The sequence below is a fragment of the Neomonachus schauinslandi genome, chromosome X, assembly GCF_002201575.2.
Source record: "Neomonachus schauinslandi chromosome X, ASM220157v2, whole genome shotgun sequence".
NCBI lineage: Eukaryota > Metazoa > Chordata > Mammalia > Carnivora > Phocidae > Neomonachus > Neomonachus schauinslandi.
Window position 1 is genome coordinate 46,090,631 of NC_058419.1, and position 17,293 is coordinate 46,107,923.

General features: G+C 43.4%; 1 protein-coding gene, 1 long non-coding RNA gene and 1 other non-coding gene across 3 annotated transcripts in view; 1 reads left to right on the top strand and 2 right to left on the bottom strand.

Annotated features, from left to right (window-relative positions):
* The window catches only part of ARMCX4 (armadillo repeat containing X-linked 4), an 8,704-nt gene extending 5,285 nt beyond the window's left edge, over positions 1 to 3,419 (bottom strand). The window contains exon 1 of the mRNA XM_044911595.1: positions 173 to 3,419. Within this exon, the coding sequence (XP_044767530.1) occupies positions 173 to 3,349 (3,177 nt within the window). The 5' untranslated portion in view covers positions 3,350 to 3,419. The remainder of the gene's footprint in view (positions 1 to 172) is intronic.
* Positions 3,420 to 3,908: 489 nt separating this feature from the next.
* Positions 3,909 to 5,592, bottom strand: LOC110586037. Its single transcript, XR_002480669.1, has 4 exons — positions 5,561 to 5,592; positions 4,530 to 4,597; positions 4,214 to 4,297; positions 3,909 to 3,936 (listed from the first exon to the last, which is right to left on the bottom strand). It is a non-coding gene; the product is annotated as an uncharacterized LOC110586037 (long non-coding RNA).
* Positions 5,593 to 12,319: 6,727 nt separating this feature from the next.
* Positions 12,320 to 12,392, top strand: TRNAE-CUC. The gene has a single exon. It is a non-coding gene; the product is annotated as a tRNA-Glu (tRNA).
* The last annotated feature ends 4,901 nt before the right edge of the window (positions 12,393 to 17,293 follow it).

Here is a 17,293-nt window from a genome sequence, read left to right on the forward strand (position 1 = left end):
GCCCAGCCCCTATCTTAGACACAGCATTGGACTTGCCCCCAACCTTATTCTTGATACCAGGCAAGGCTTCACCCTGGGAACTGGCCACAGCCAGGGGCTGGGCAGAGCCTGTTGTGTCCGTTTGAGGCTGGGCAGAGCCCATTGCATCTGCCCTGGCCTCTGCCTCAGACACAGCACTGGGATTGCCCCTGACCTTGTTCTTAGTACCAGACAAGACTTCACCCTGGGAATTGGCTACAGCCTGGGGCTGGGCAGAGCCCACTGTATCTAGCCCAGCCCCTGTCTTATTAGACATAGCACTGGACTTGCCCCTAACCTTATTCTTGATACTAGGCAAGGTTTCACCTTGGGAATTGGCCACAGCCAGGGGCTGGGCAGAGCCTGTTGTGTCTGTTTGAGGCTGGGCAGAGCCCATTGTGTCTGCTCTGGCCTCTGCCTTAGACACAGCACTGGGATTGCCCCTGATCTTCTTCTTAGTCCCAGGCAAGACTTCACCTTGGGAACTGGCCACGACCTGAGGCTGGGCAGAGTTCACTGTATCTAGCCCAACCCCTATCTTAGACACAGCATTGGACTTACCCCTAACTTTATTCTTCATACTAGGCAAGGCTTCACCCTGGGAACTGGCCACAGCCAGGGGCTGGGCAGAGCCTGTTGTGTCCGTTTGAGGCTGGGCAGAGCCCATTGCATCTGCCCTGGCCTCTGCCTTAGACATGGCACTGGGATTGCCCCTGACCTTGTTCTTAGTACCAGACAAGACTTCACCCTGGGAATTGGGCACAACCTGAGGCTGGGCAGAACCTACTATATCTGGCCCAGTCCCTGCTTTAGACAAAGCACTGGGATTGCCCTTACCCTTATTCTTGATACTGGGCAAGGCCTCACTCCGGGAATTGGCCACAGCCATGGGCTGGGCAGCACCTGTTATATCTGTTTGAGGCTGGGCAGAGCCCACTGAATCTGGTCTGGCATCTGCCTTAGGCACGGCACTGGGATTGGTCCTGACTTTATTCTTGGTACCAGACAAGGCTTCATCCTGGGCATTGGCCGCAGTCTGGAGCTGGGCAGAGCCCACTGTATCCGGCCCAGCCCCTGCCTTAGACAAAGCACTGGACTTGCCTCTGACCTTATTCTTAGTACCAGGCAAGGTTTCACCTTGGGAATTAGACACAGCCTCAGGCTGAGCAGAACCTATTGTACCTGGCCCAGCCCCTGTCTTAGACACAGCATTGGAATTGTCCCTGACTCTGTTCTTAGTACCAGGCAAGGCTTCACCCTGGGAACTGGCCACAGCCTGGGGCTGGGCAGAGCCTGTTGTATCTGTTTCACCCTGGGCAGAACACATAGTATCTGGCCCAATCCCTGCCTTAGACACAACATTGGGATTGCCCCTGACCTTGCTCTTATTACCAGACAAGGCTTCACCCTGGGAATTGGCCACAGCCTGGAGCTGGGCAGAGCCCAGTGTATCTGGCCCAGTCCCTGCCTTAGACACAGCACTGGGATTGCCTCTGACCTTATTCTTAGTACCAGGCAAGCCCTCACCCTGGGAACTGGCCTCAGTCTGGAGCTGACCACAGGCCCTCAGTTCCGCCTTAGCCCCTGACCTAGAAATGGCATTAGGATCACCCCTGCCATCAACCCTGGAATCGGGAAAAGCATCAGCTTGGGTCTTGGCTCCAACCTGAGGCTGCGCGCAGGTTTTCATTTCTATCCCAACTCCTGCTTTATGCTTACTTTTGCCTTTTCCCCTAGTCTTACCTCTAGTACCAGGTAAGGTCTCAACCTGGCTCTTGGTGGAAGCCTGAGACTGTGCCTTTGTGTCTGTCCCAGCCCCTTCTTTAGATAACGTGTTGGCATTGCCTTTAGCCTTAATCCTGCCATCAGGCAAGGCATCAACCTGGACATTGGCCACAGGCTGAGGCTGCATATAGAGCTCCATATCTGTCCCAGCCCCCATCTTAGACTTGGCATTGGGATTGTCTCTGGTCTTAACCCTGGCATCAGGCAAGGCCTCAGCCTGGGAATTGGCCCTCAAGTTTGCCCTTGCCCCTGTTTTAGACATCGCACTGGAGTTACCTCTTCCTTTAACCCTGACATCAGGCATAGCCTCAGCCTGAACACCGGCTGCAGCTTGAAGTTGAGCAGCAACCTTCATGTCAGCTCCAGCCACTGCCTTAGATGTGACATCAGCATTTCCCCTGTCATCAACCCCGGCACCAAACATTGTCTCGGCCTGTTTCTTGGCCACAGTCTGAGGTTGTGTAGAAACTCTCATGTCTGCCCCTGCCCCTACCTTACACATGGCATTTGTAATACCCCCAGCATCAACCTTTGCCCCAAGCATAGCCTCAGCCTGGGTCTTGGCTATAATCTGAGGCTGGGCAGGAGCCCTCACGTCTGCCCTAGACTCTGCCCGAGACATGGTTTTGCGATTCCCCTTGACCTCAACCCCAGCACCAGGCATGGTGTCGACCTGGACCTTGGTCACAGCCTGAGATGGTGCACAAGACCTCATGTCCACTCCAACTTCTGCCCTGGACACGGTATTAGGATTTCCCTTAGCATCAACTGTGTTACCAGGCCTGGCCTCAGACTGAGTCTTGGCCACACTCACAATCTCTTCCAGGGCTCTTGCCTTGGTCTCAGCCACAATTCCAGTCTTACTCATGGCACTGATCTTGGTCACTTCCCTGATCACTCCTAAGGCCTCGCTCTGTGTCACCATTATTCTTTTCATCTCTTTTTCAGCCAGTATACGAGCCTCCACTTTGTTCTGGGTCATTACTTCTTTCTTGGTCTCTGCCCTGGCAGCCAGTGCCCAAATTTTAACCTTGGTCTGGGTCACAGCCTCTTTCTTGACTACTCTCCCAGCCTCAGAGTCAGTTTGGGTCACAGCCTCTTTCATAGCCACTTCCCCAGCTTTGACCTGGGCCTCAGTCAGAGTCACCACCTCTGTCGTGCCCACTGTTCTGGCCACTGTTTTGGCCTCAGATTGTATCGCTGCCTCTGCCTCAGCCATTGTCATGGCCTGAGAGTTGGCTTTGGGTCTGGCTTTAGCAGTGGTGGTAATCTCTACTTCAGCCCCAGCCCTACCTCCTGCTTCAGCTTCTGCTCCAGACGTGGCCTGGGGTCTAGTCTCAGTCTCTGTCCCAGCCATGGCTTCACCCGTGGCCAAGGTCTGGTTCTGTACCCCAAGCACAGTCTCCATCTTGACTCTGGACCCATTTTTGGCAAGTGTCCTCACACTCTGCGCTCTTCCCTTGGTTAATCTGTAAAGGTAGTAGCAGGTACCAGCCCAAACCACCAGTCCTGCAGTCACCCAGCCCACTTCCTGAACGCGACCCATGTAATCACCCCTACTGAAGGCACGAACAAGGTACAGGGGGCTCAATCAGGATGGGGAAAGAGGGTAGTAGGTCTGGGTGTAGGCCTGTGAAGGCGCTGGTCTTCAGCCACTTAAAGGCCACTACAGCTGCCACTGGAGGTGGACCTAGAAGTGGAGGAAGGAAATGGACTAAAATTTCTCTTCTAATTTTGTGCCTCATACAGATAGATACACGAAGGACAGGAAAGTGTAGAAATGATGTGCGTGGTGGGAGAAGAGGATGATGAGCCAACTCTCTCTCCATCCCTTTTATTTTCTCCCCTCCCATTTTCCCCAGTGCCCAACAACTTTCCCCTAAGGTACATCCATACACATTTCCTTACACCAAATGAATAATGGAAAAGATGGTTGGGGGGGGACTGACTATGAATGGGAGAGACTGAGAAGCCCTCAGACCTTGATTTTTACTGGACCTACTCTTTTCATCACTCCCAAAGGTCCCCACCCTCATACCAACCTGTAATGATCAAGGCAGTTCCCTCCTCTTTCCTTCTCTTGATTGGTGATATACCCTAAAGTAGATCTATTAACTCATGAGATCTGTGGACCTAGAGACAGACAGACAGACAGACGGAGGGACAGATGGGACTGGAGATTTTGTTCTTGATGTGACAGGCATATTATCAAACTACCTTTCTATCTCCCTCAGTTCACCCCACTCTCTGTACCAAAATAAAGGCGAGAGCGTGACAGGGATGGTGGGAAAGGTGGCTGGGAAAGGGAGAGGCTGAGGATACCCCAGACTGGACACTGACCACACAGTATGCACTTTGATCTCCACCAACCCACCCTAGAGGTCTACCCAGGCAGTTCCCATCCTCTTACCAGGCTATACTGATCAGGGGCAATTTCCTCCTTGTTTCTTTGCTTCCAGTAATCTCAAGCCCTACAGCAGACCTGCAGGCCGATCTATGGACAAGCAAACAAACAGGAGGTAATAGACACCAAGTCCTCACAGAACAGACAAGCGCCCCGATCCCGGATCCCAGTACCTGCCTCAGCAGGGGATGTAGCAACACTGTGGAAATCGGGCAGGTGTAGGAGAGGCAGAAGTACCCTCCCCTGAGACCCTCTCAAGTCTCAGCCACCTTCTGTGCTCACCCTCTTTTTATCCCCAGGCACTGCCCACCTTCACACCAACCTTCATGGTTCCAGGCCAGTCTCCCCCTTTCCCTGGCTTCCAACCCTACTGTAGGCCTATGGGAAGACCTAGGAAAAAACAGAGAAAAAGGGGAGGGTAACTGTTGAGAGCTTGTGACATCCCACCATCTAAAACAGGGGTCCCAGTACCTGCCTTACTAGATCTAGAGACACATTCTCTGGCTAGCAGAACCTGGGGCTTCCCCGGCACTGAAATGGGCAGCGTGTAAAAGGGAGGCAGGAGAAATAAAAGGGGAGAGACAGGGGCAAATTATTTTAAAACCACCTGTAGGATTCTAAGGTTTCTCCCAAAAGTCCATCATTTCCTTCACCAAGGTGCTCAGACAGGCGGGGGAATCTGGAAAACTGGAAAACGGAGAGAGAGATGGAGGGCCCCATCCCCTACTCTAGAATCAAACATAGCCTACTGCCATCTACTTCCCCTTAAACCCATCTCTAGGAGTCTCCAGCAGAAGAGACAAGGAGTGAGGGCAGGGTTTTTCTTCTGCAAAATCACTATCCCTCCTGGCAAAGGCTATCTCAAAAAACAAATAATGTTCTTTGATACAACGATTTGTATTTTCTTAATATTATCTGAAGTGCAAATGAAAGCATCCATGGAAAAGTTCGCTGTCTTGGCTGGTCTTCAACATACAATTTAAGTTAAAAACCCTAAGCTTGGGGCACCTGGGTGGCTCAGTCGGTTGGGCGGCTGCCTTCGGCTCGGGTCATGATCCCAGGGTCCTGGGATCGAGCCCCGCATCGGGCTCCCTGCTCGGCAGGAAGCCTGCTTCTCCCTCCCCCTCTGCCTGCCTCTCTGCGTACTTGTTCTCTCTCTCTATCCCTCTGTCAGATAAATAAATAAAATCTTAAAAAAAAAAAAAAAACCCTAAGCTTAGTAAGTAAACGCAGTTTAGGGAAAGTCCCCTAGGTAGCCCCACCCCACATCCCAACAGCAGCGCCTAAGTTCCTGTCCTAGAGAATTCCCACAGAACTTCAACTATTCAGAGGCCGGGCCGTGCTCACACTAACCTCCACAGATCCTGTGCAGTTTTCTTCTCTCCTTCTTCCCTTGCCTCGCCACAAAAGTGCCACACGGAACTACTGTCCATCAGACAGGAGAGAGTAAAGGCACTGAGTGCTTGGGCCAACACCCAGGACACAGATCTCAGTACTCACCTTTCGGGATTCAGGATCCCGGTTATCAAACGTCCCTCCCCGCATTCCCAGACGCCACCCCTACCAACTCCACCGTCTAGTCACCAAGGCCCACCATTTTCTCTGTAAACGCCACGGTGGCATGTCCCCTCCCCTGAAATGAGCAGGAAGCTGGGCGGACGTGTGCGGTCGGCGATTAGGGTCAGAGAGGATGGGACATCTCAATCTCTGCATTTCCCTCTAGAGCCACTCCCCTCCACCCCCAACCATCCGCTGTCAGAGCCCAAGGTTCCCCAGCACGGACGGAAGCAGGGGGAGGGGACTCGGGAGAATCACAGCGAAGGCTCCTGGAACTTAAGCCCGCTTTGTCCCCCAGCCCCGAACCGGCTACCGGCCTCCGGGGTAGGCCGACAGCTGCCTACCTGGCCTCGGCGCGCGGGCCGGGAGCCCTCACTTGCTCCGCTTTCCTCGGGCCCGATGCCAGCCCGCCAGGCGCCGGACCGCGGGGAGCCGGTACCCAGACGGGAGTGACGACTGCACCGAAGGCTGCGTCGCTCTGCAGCTCCAGGTCACGTGAGGGCCCCGCGTCACCAACGCTCTCTCTCCCCTCCCACCCCACCCTCCGGCCTGCGGGGAGTTCTACGGGACCCTGCCCCCCACCTCCGCCCACCCCAACTTCCCCTCCACCGGTCTGTGACCCGAGCCCCCGAGCGCACCGCCTGGTCACTCAGCTATGTCCTCTCCAATCTGAGGGCCGACTAGCGAGTGGCCTCACTTCTTTGCGGTTGGGGTTTGCCCTTCTCTGGTTACTGGGGAGGGTCTGCGTATCACCCTCCCGCAGGCCTTGGCTCTGGCCTTTTCTCTTCTTAGAGGAATCCTCTCTTTCTGTCTTAGGCTCTAAGACTAACACTCCCCATCAGGTGCGTTGCTGCACCAAAATGGGCTAGGGAAGGGGTGTCCGGAAAGGAAGCAGAGAGTGCGCGTAGATGCTTAACTTTCTTTTTTTAATGTTCTTCCCCCCCCCACCCTTTAACATCGCATTCATTGTTTTTGTCATTGGGAAATGCAGGCAAGCCATTTTCACGCGACATTTAAAAATTAGGTCGTAAAAATAGCAAAAGACTCATTTGTTCACATTATTTTGTGCCACATTAGTTGCTATTAACGATTTCAGTTTTCAACACATACTCGTAATTATTGACATTGTATGTACAAAATTTTTCTAAACAAAACCAGGCCGTTTTCAATGTGATCTGTAAATTAATCTGCGGAAAGACATTCAGGTTTCTAAAATTGGCAATTTCCCACAAGCGATTTACAACCTTTTCAAGTTCTGGCTGAACTTATTATGATCTTGTGTCAGGTGTCTGAGAACTTCCTCACAGATGACCCCTGGATGATTGAATGAAGACCCAACTCCTGATGAACCCAGTGCCTGAAAACTGGTGACTTCCCAGATTAACCTGCTTTCCATTCAAGGGACTTTATTTGGATTTTACATAAGCGTGTGATCAAATCGGTCTCATCACATGCTGGACAGGACCAACTGCTCTCCCACTGATGGAAATGAGGCTTAGCGGGTGGAATTTTCATTTAATCGTGACACTGGTGAGATTATCTCCGGGATCTGTTGTTCATGTACTATATGTCTGTCACCCCAGTAGCCCCTAGTGCTCAGCATCTTCCAGTGGAGACAGTGGTGAGGGTCTGTGGGTGACTGTGAATCACTGCAACACCCCTGAAATCGGTGTCATTTTTCCCTCACGAAGAGCATAGTTTACAGGATGCCAAGCAGTCACCACCAGCTGAAAGAGGCCTTTTTACTCCCTGCCTTCTGTTACAAGTTCACTGCACCACCCGTAGAAGCCCCTCAGAATAATCCCAGAACTCAGGGACAAAGTATGCAGAAATTAGTTCCCAGATATTCAGCTGTCCCTGCCAGGGAGTCATACTCTAAATATAGACCTTTCAGGCAGCCTCTTTCTTTGAATGCTGAAATCTGACACTCTAGCAGGAAGCTCCCCCTGTGAGGGGCCCCTGTGTGGGGGAGGCCCCTCTAGGAAGGGAGCCAGGGCGCCCAGAGTGCCAAAGAACCTTACTAATGTAATGACTTTTCAGAACTCCATCTCCCGTGACCAACTTATATTCTCCATCGAAGGGAAAGATTCAGAAATCGATTACATAAACATTTAAAACTTTAGGAAAGTAAAATACAAAACCCATAAGCATAGGATGACAGGTGACTAATTTGTAATAATCTAAAAACTTACAAATCACTAGTAAAATGATAACTCAATAGAAAAATGTGCCAAAGACCTGAATGGATTTGTTCACAGAAGTGAAATACAAATGACTGATAGATATATGAAAAGGTGCTCAACTTCAAAGAAAGGCAAATCCAAACAACTATGTCTTATCTTGTTTCAGCTAGGAGTTTATCAGAATACAGAAATGTGAGGGATGCCTGGGTGGCTCAGCTGGTTGAGTATCTGACCCTTAGTTTAGGTTCAGGTCATGATGTCAGAATGTTTGCTTGAGATTCTCTCCCTCTCCCTCTCCTTCTGCCCCAACCCACACGCGCGTTCTCTCTCTCTCTCAAATAAATAATTAAATCTTTAAATATATATATATATATATATATATATAGGGGCGCCTGGGTGGCTCAGTTGGTTAAGCGTCTGCCTTCGGCTCAGGTCATGATCTCAGGGTCCTGGGATCGAGCCCCGCGTCGGGCTCCCTGCTCTGCGGGAAGCCTGCTTATCCCTCTCCCACTCCCCCTGCTTGTGTTCCCTCTCTTGCTGTGTCTCTCTCTGTCAAATAAATAAATAAAATCTTTAAAAAAATAAAAATTAAAAATATATATAGATAATTTTGATAATATTGTTGATTGGTTTGTGGGGAAATGGGCACTCCCACACTCTGTTAGAATCAGATACTCTGCTTCTAACAGAAGGAGAAAAGATAAACAAATTGTTGTACATACATACAATAAAATACTACTCAGCAACAAGTAATAAAATACTGATACATGCAAAAACATGAGTAAATCTCAAAAGCGGTATGCTGAATGAAAGAAGTCAGACACAAATGAGTATTATAGGATTCTATTTAAATGAAATATGAGAACAAAAACAATCCTTGGTGATAAAAATCGGCAAGTAGTTGTCTGGGGAATAGAGGAGAATCAACTGGAAAGACATATAAGGGACCTTTTCTGGAATGATGGAAATGTTCTGTATCTTATTTTGTGTGGTGTTTGCGTGGTTATATGCAATTGTTAAAACTCTTCAAACTGAACATTTAAGATATGTGTGATATACTGCATGTAAATTATGTTTCAATACATCCCAATTTCCTCCCCAGAAAGAGTCGTTTTATTAGTTTGGGTATAACATACCAAACCTTTTTCTGTGAATTTCATATACGTATATGTACCTATGGAAATATTGTTAGGGGACATCATATTGCACATACGTTTCACAACTTGATAGTTTTCACTCATCAACGTATCTTGGAGCTCTTTCCATGTCAGTAACTCTTATATTGTATTCCATAGTGTGACTATAGGAAGGTTTATCTAGCCATTCCTTTACTGATAGACATTTAGCTTTTCTTTAATTTTTAACAATAACAAACAATGTTACAAAAATTATTTTTGAAAATTTTGCCAATCAGAAAACTGAGAAGTGGTATACCAGTGTTGTAGATTACATTTTTTCTATTAAGTGGTGAGATCACACATCTATTCACATGTTTATTGGCCATTTGTAGTCCCACAAATTGCCTGCTCACATCTTTTTCATATTTTCCTGTTGTATTATCTTTATGTTATTGTTTTTGCAGAAGAGCTGCATTTAGTGTGGATAGCACCTGTTTCTCTGTTTTGTACATTGTAAATATTTTCTTCCAGTCTGTAGCTTGTTCTGATATTATCTTGTGTTTCCACATACGGAAATTTCTCACTTTTGATGTAATCAAATGCATCTTTCATTTATGGATTTTTTTCTTCCCCCATTGAAGCTTATGAAAAATACTCTCATATATTGTTATGATACTGTTTTAAATTTTAAAAATCAATGTAGAATTTAATAAGTGACAATAGTCTCTGATGTCATTTTTTTCCAAATAGATATCCAGCTTCCCAAAAGTATGTATTGAAGAGTTTATCCTTTCTCCCACTGATATTTTCATTGAAGTATAGTCTACACACGGTGTTACATTAGTTTCAGATGTAAAACATAGTGATTCAACAAGTCTGTGTATTATGCTATGCTCAACACACGTGTAGCTACCATCTGTTGCCACACAGCACTGTTAGAATATCAGTGACTATATTCCCTATGCTGTACCTTTCATCCCTGTGACTTATTCATTCCATAACTGGAAGCCTGTATATTCTACACCCTTCACCCACTTTGCCCATCCCCCCACCCCTCCCACCTGGCAACACATCAGTTTGTTCTCTGTATTTATGGGTCTGTTTTTGCTTTGCCTTTGCTTGTTTATTCATTTGTTTTGTTAATTTAGATTCCACATATAAATGAAATCATATGGTATTTGTCATCTTCCATTGATCTGAAGTACAACATTTACCATATATTTAATTCCCATATATATTTAGATCTATATGAAAATATGTAGGTTAAACACAAAAGTCATCTTATACATACTTTTCTGTACTATGTTTTTCTTCAAATTAATTTATAAATTTAGCACTATGCAATCAAGCTAATTCTTCTTTAAATGACACTCAAAGCAACAGTTTGAACTGGAACAAAATTTCTTATATTTTCTAAAACTATTAGACTGAACAGAACTAAAACTGAGCAGAACCAAGGCAGAGAAGCCTTGGGAGCAATCCGTTTCATTAAAGGAAAAGAACTGGGCATTTACCTACCTCTCTAGCAGGAACCATATTTCAAGTAACAAAATTGCCCTGTCAATGAGGGAAAACACTTCCTTATAGATTAGAAGAATGTTAGCAAATAAGCAGAGAAGAATGATAGAATTCAAAAATTGTCACTGTGTGATCCCCAATGAAATAATTGATTCAGGCAAGGATCATCTATAGATGTTCAAATCATCAGATGGTTGTCATGAGGGGGAAAGTATAACTTTACAAAAGAGGAATTATGTCATCACCAGCTTAACCCAGTTTGTTTGATTGGGTTTTTTCCCTAGCTTCTTGAAGTAGATGCTTTGATGGTTTATTTCTAACCTTTCTTAATTTCACAGGTTTGTTTGTTTGCTTGTTTGTTTCGGTCAGGTTTATTGCAATAAAATTTACACACAGTAAAATTCACTTTTTTATAGGTAAATTTTTGTGAGTTTTGACAAATGTATGCATTCATGTAACTACCACCACAATCAAGATATGGAATATTTTCATCATCCCAAAAAAGTTCCTTTGTACCCTTTATAATCAGTCTTCTATCCCCAACCTCAGCCTCTGGAAACCACTTATCTGATTTCTTTACCTCTAGTTTTGCTTTTTTCAGAATGCCATATAAATGGAATCAGAATTTTAGTGTCTGAGTTCCATTTAACATAGTGCTTTTGAGCTTGTCCATGTTCTTGTTTGTATTAATAACCCGATCCATTCTCTTGCTGAACAGTATTCCACTGTATGTATGTACCACGATTTGTTTATCCATTTGCCAGTTTATTTGGGTTGTTTCCAGGTTGAGCCATTTACCAATGAAACTGCTATAAATATTTTCATACAAGTCTTTGTGTGAAGTTATGTTTTTACCTCTTGGGTAAATACTTAAGAGTGGGATTGTTGGGTCATATGGTAAGGATATGTTTAACTCTCTAAAAAACTATTTTCCAAAATGTCTGCACTATTTTACATTCCCACCAGAATTATATGAAAGTTCCAGTTACTTCAATCTTCACCTGCACTTGGTCTTGTCATTTTTTTTAAAGCCACTTTAATAGATGTGGTTATTCTAATCTTTTGCCCAGATTTTTCAGTTGAGTTGTTTGTTATCTTATTATTGAACTGTGCGAGTTATATATATATATATATATATATATATATATATATATATTCTGGATACAAGTCCAGAATTATATTAGCTATGCTGATTTGCAAATATTTTTTTCCCAACCTGGTGTTTGGCTTTTTGTTTTCTTAACAGCATCTTATAAACAGCAGTAGTTTTAATTTTGATAAATCCAATTTACCTATTTATTGGCTATGGTTTGTACTTTTTGTGTCCTATCAAAAGTTTTTGTTTCAGTAAATGGTGTTGGGAAAACTGGACAGCTACATGTCAAAGAATGAGACTGGACCACTTTCTTATACCATAAACCAAAAAAACCCACCTCAGAATGGAATAAAGACCTAACTGTAAGATCTAAAACCATAAAATTCCTAAAAGAAAATATAAGTAGTAATCTCTTGGACATCGCCCTTAGCAACATATTTATGGATATGTCTCCTGAGGCAAAGGAAACAAAAGCAAAATTAAACTATTGGGACTACACCAAAATAAAAAGTTTTTGCACAACAAAGGAAACCATCATCAAAACAAAAAGGTAACCTAGTGAAAGGGAAAAGATATTTTGCAAATGATATATCCAGAGTTAATATCCAAAAATATATACAGAACTTATACAACTCAGGGTGTCTGGCTGGCTCAGTTGGTAGAGCATGAAACTCTCAATCTCAGAGTCATGAGTTCAAGCCCCACGTTGGACATGGAGCCTACTTTAAAAAAAAGAACTTACACAACTCAACACCAAAAAAAAAAAAAAATGCAATTTAAAAATGAACAGACAACCTGAATAGATATTTTCCAAAGAAGACATCCAGATGCCCAACAGACACATGGAAAGATATTCAACGTTACTAATCGCCACAGAAAGGCAAATCAAACCTACAATGAGATGTCACCTCACACCAGTCAGAATAGTTGGAATCAAAGATAAAAAATAACAAAGATGGGGCCCCTGGGTGGCTCAGCCAGTTAAGAGTCTGCCTTTGGCTCAGGTGATCCCGGGATCCTGGGATGGAGTCCCTCATTGGGCTCCCTGCTCAGCAGGGAGTCTGCCTCTCCCTCTGCCCCTCCCCCTGCTTGTGCTCTTTCTCTCTCTCTCTCTCATGCTCTTTCTCTCAAATAAACAAATAAAATCTTTAAAAAAAATAACAAAGACATCCTTGTTGGCAAGGATGTAGAAAAAAGGTTATCCTGTGCATTGTTGGCTGGAATGTAAATTGGTGCAATCACTGTGGAAAACCGTATGGAGGTTCCTCAAAAAATTAAAAATAAAAATACCATATGATCCAGTAATTCCACTACTGGCTATTTACCCAAAGAAAAGGAAAACACTAATTTGAGAAGATATATGCACCCTTATGTTTGTTGCAGCATTATTTACAATAGCCAAGATATGGAAGCAACCCAGGTGCCCATCCATAGATGAATGGATAAAGAAAATGTGGTATGTATAGTGGAATATTACTCAGCCATTGAAAAAAAACATGAAATCTTGCCATTTGCGACATGGATGGACCTAGAGGGGATTATGCTAAGTGGAATAAATCAGACAGAGAAACACAAATACCATATGATTTCACTAATATGTGGAATCTAAAAAGCAAAGCAAGCAAACAAACAAAACAAACTCTTAAATACAGAGAATAACTGGTGGTTGCCAGAGGGAAAGTGGGGGAGGTGAGGAATGGGTGAAATAGATGAGGGGAATTAAGAGGTACAAATTTCCAGCTGTAAAATAAATAAGTCATGGGAATGAAAAGTACAGCATATGAAATATAGTCAATAATATTGTAATAATATTGTATGGTGACTACACTTGCTGTGGTGAGCATTGAGTAATATATAGAATGGCCGAATCAATATACTGTACACCTCTAACTACTATAACATTGTATGTCAATTATACTTCCATAATTTTAGAAAACCACAAAATAAGATGATAATACCATGATTTCAAAGAAAAAGACATGGAATACGAAGTGTAGGTAAGCATGTGGAGCAGCCAGAACTGTTACTGGTTAAATTGAAGAAAATATCAGTACGACCACATTGGAAACATTTTGGCAGTATCTGCTGAATTTGAACACATACCCTATAATTCAACAAGGGATATGTCTGTGTACTAAAAGACATGTACAAGAATTATCCATGAAAACCTCAGCCTTGGAGCTACCCAACTGTCCATCAACAGTAGAATGGATAAATAAACTATAGTCTGTTCATTCAAGAGACTACAGCAATGAAAACAAATTGCATCTATATGCAATAACATGGGTGAATCTCATACTTCAGGAGTATGTCAAAGCTAGACCCAAAAGAATATACATCATATAATTCCATTCACATAAAATTTGTATATAAAGTCTTCCTTTATAAGGAGAGGAAAATTTATCTTTGGTGTTAGGCAGTGATTGTCTTTGGGAAGGAGACACAGGATGAGATTAAGAAGGGCACAGGAGAGCTTCTGGGATCCTGCTATTCTTCTGTGTCTTGATCTACTTATTATATGAGTATTTGCAAATTGAGAAACTTAATTGAGCTGTATGCTTAAGAGTTTCACACTTCTCTGCATTTATTTTACTTTAATAAAAAGTATTTTAAAGATAAAAAAAAATTTGCTTGACACAGATTACAAAGATTTTCTATTATATTTTCTAGACATTTTATAGTTTTAGCCCTTACATTTAGGTAGATGATACATTTTGGGTTGATTTTTGTGTAAGGAGTGAGATTTATTTTTTTCCACGTGGGTGCCCAATTGTGCCAGCATTCTTTGTTGAAATAACTATTCTTTTTCCACCAAATTACCTTGGCAACTTCGCTGAAAATCAATTGGCCATTTGTGTGGTTATGTTTTGGGACTCTATTCTGTTTCACTGTCTATCCTTTCACCAAAACCATACTCTTTTGATGACTATATTTTATACAGTCTCAACATCAGGTAGTGTGAGCCCCCCACTTTTGTTCTTTTGCAAAGTAGTTTTGACTATTCTAGGTCCTTTGTTTTCCATAGAAATTCTTGTAAAGATTGTATTTATTTATTTATTAGAGAGAGAAAGCACAGGAGCGGGTGGGGGGATGGGCAGAGAGAGAGGGAAAAGCAGATTCCCCACTGAGCAGGGAGCCCCACAGGGGCTGGGGGGAAGTCCATCCAGGACCCCAAGTTCATGACCTGAGCCGAAGGCAGATGCTTAACCAACTGAGCCACCCAGGCGCCCCTCCATATAAATTTTAAAATCAGCTTGTCAACTTCTAATCCAAGAAAAGCCCTGCTGGGATTTTGCACCCCACAAACTCTAATATGTTATCATTTCATTAAGGTTTAGTTCAAAATATTTTCTAATCTCCATTTTTATTTCTTCTTTGACTTATAGGTTAGTTAAAAATGTACTTCTTAATTTCTCAAACACATAGCAATTCCCAATTTATTTTTTATTAGTTTCCACCTTAAATTCACAATGGTCAGAGAACATAGTCTGTGTTATTTCAGTCTTCACCCTTTGTCAAGACTTGTTTTATGCCCTTCATATAGCCAAATTTTGTAGGTGTTCCATTTGTACTGAAAAAGAAAGTGTATTGTGCAATTTTAGAGTGCAGGATTCTACATTTGTTGATTATGCTAAGATTATTAATTGTGCTATTCAAATATATATTCTTACCCATTTTTGTCTTTATTATAATTTTACCAATACTGAGAGGGATCTGCTAAAAAATCTCCCATTATACTTTAACAATGAAATATTATACAACAATAATATGAACAAACTGCAACTGCATGCAGCCACATGGATGAATCTCACAAACGTAATATTGAATGAAAGAAGGCAGACACAAAATAGCACATAGTCGATGATTCCATTTATTTATTTATTTATTGCCTGAATTAATTTTTTTTATTAAGTTCAATTAGCCAACATATAGTACATCATTAGTTTTTGATGTAGTGGTCAACGATTCATTAGTTGTATATAACACCCAGCGTTCGTGGCATCACATGCCCTCCTTAATGCCCATCACCCGGTTACCCCATCCCCCCACTCCCCTCCCTTTCCACAACCCTCAGTTTGTTTCCCAGAGTCCAGAGTCTCTCATGGTTATAATTATTATAATAATATAATTATAATTCTCAGTATTTGTATAGAGGTAGAGAAATGGATAGTGGCGGGGTGCCTGGATGGCTCAGTCATTAAGCGTCTGCCTTTGGCTCAGGTCCTGATCCCAGGGTCCTGGGATGGAGTCCCGCATTGGGCTCCTTGCTCAGCAGAGGGCCTGCTTCTCCCTCTGCCTGCCGCTCCCCCTGCTTGTGTTCCTTCTCTCGCTGTCTCTCTCTCTCTGTCAAATAAATAAATAAATAATCTTAAAAAAAAAAAGAAATGAATAGTGGCTTTATATTGAAGGTGGATCTTTTTTAAGCACCATGTAGTTATTTTTTTTTAATCCAGTTGGACAAGTTTTGTCTTTTAATTGGAATGTTTAAGCTGTTTACCCATGATGTAATTACTGGCATAGTTGGGCATAAATCTACCATCTTACTATTTATTTTCTATTTGTTCTGCCTATACTACATTACTTTTCTCTTTTCTCTTGCCCTCTTTTGGATTGCTTGATTTTTTTTTTTTTTTTTTTTTTTTAGAATTCCATTTTCCTTTTGTCTGGTATAGAGCTCTCCTAAGTAAATTTTAGATCCCTTGGCTGTATTCCTCACTCCCATCTGTGATTCAAAAAGCCTGTGCTTTTCCTCAATACATCACTGCCTTGGAAACCAAGTGATTTTGGTTCTGTACTTTGGCTCTTTACCACAAGGAAAGGGTTTTTATCTCCCTTTCCTCCTCTCATCAAGAAAAGTTGATGAACTGGTATTCATATATATGCATCATTTCATGATATATGTGCACCTTTCGAAACAGCTGTAACACAGCCAAATCCTGATCCCTAGAAGCTCATCATCCAGAAAGGGGAGCAATGTGATAAAATTGGGAAGTTATGCATATCGAAGCCAGGATAAGAACCCAGGTTGGATGTAACCTGAAGTGTTTTCATCCTATCTTGACCTATCTTCATTTATAGGTACAATTTGATATTCTTGACTCTACCACTAGATGTCAGCAAATCCCAGAAAGGGTTGGGCTGTTCCTGTTGTAGGATTGTGGGTGTTTATTCCAATTCTCTTTTTTATTGTACTTTCCAAATGTTACAAAGAACATGTATCACTTAAATTCTAGGAAAAATAAAACTATTACACATAGCAGGCACTTAATAGTGGTGAACACCATACTTACTCCTCTTTGTTCCAGAGCAAAATAATACAGTTCTTTGTCACTACTAAGCTATCACTGGATGTCTTAGTTCTGTAACCCCGGTATCTTTCCCAAAGACAAGGCAGGTCCTCACCTTCTCTGGGACTCAAGTTTCTACATCTTTAATATGTGGAAAACGTTCCTCCCTCAAAATGCTGATCTGAGTCTGTAATGCCACCATGCACGTGCAAAGGCAAAGCTCTGGGCAAGTTGCTCCCCACCCAGTTAAAGAGGCATACAGGAAACACAGGAGTCCCTTGAGGGAGCGCCCCTTGGTTCAGGTTGCTCAGAGCACAAACCACTTG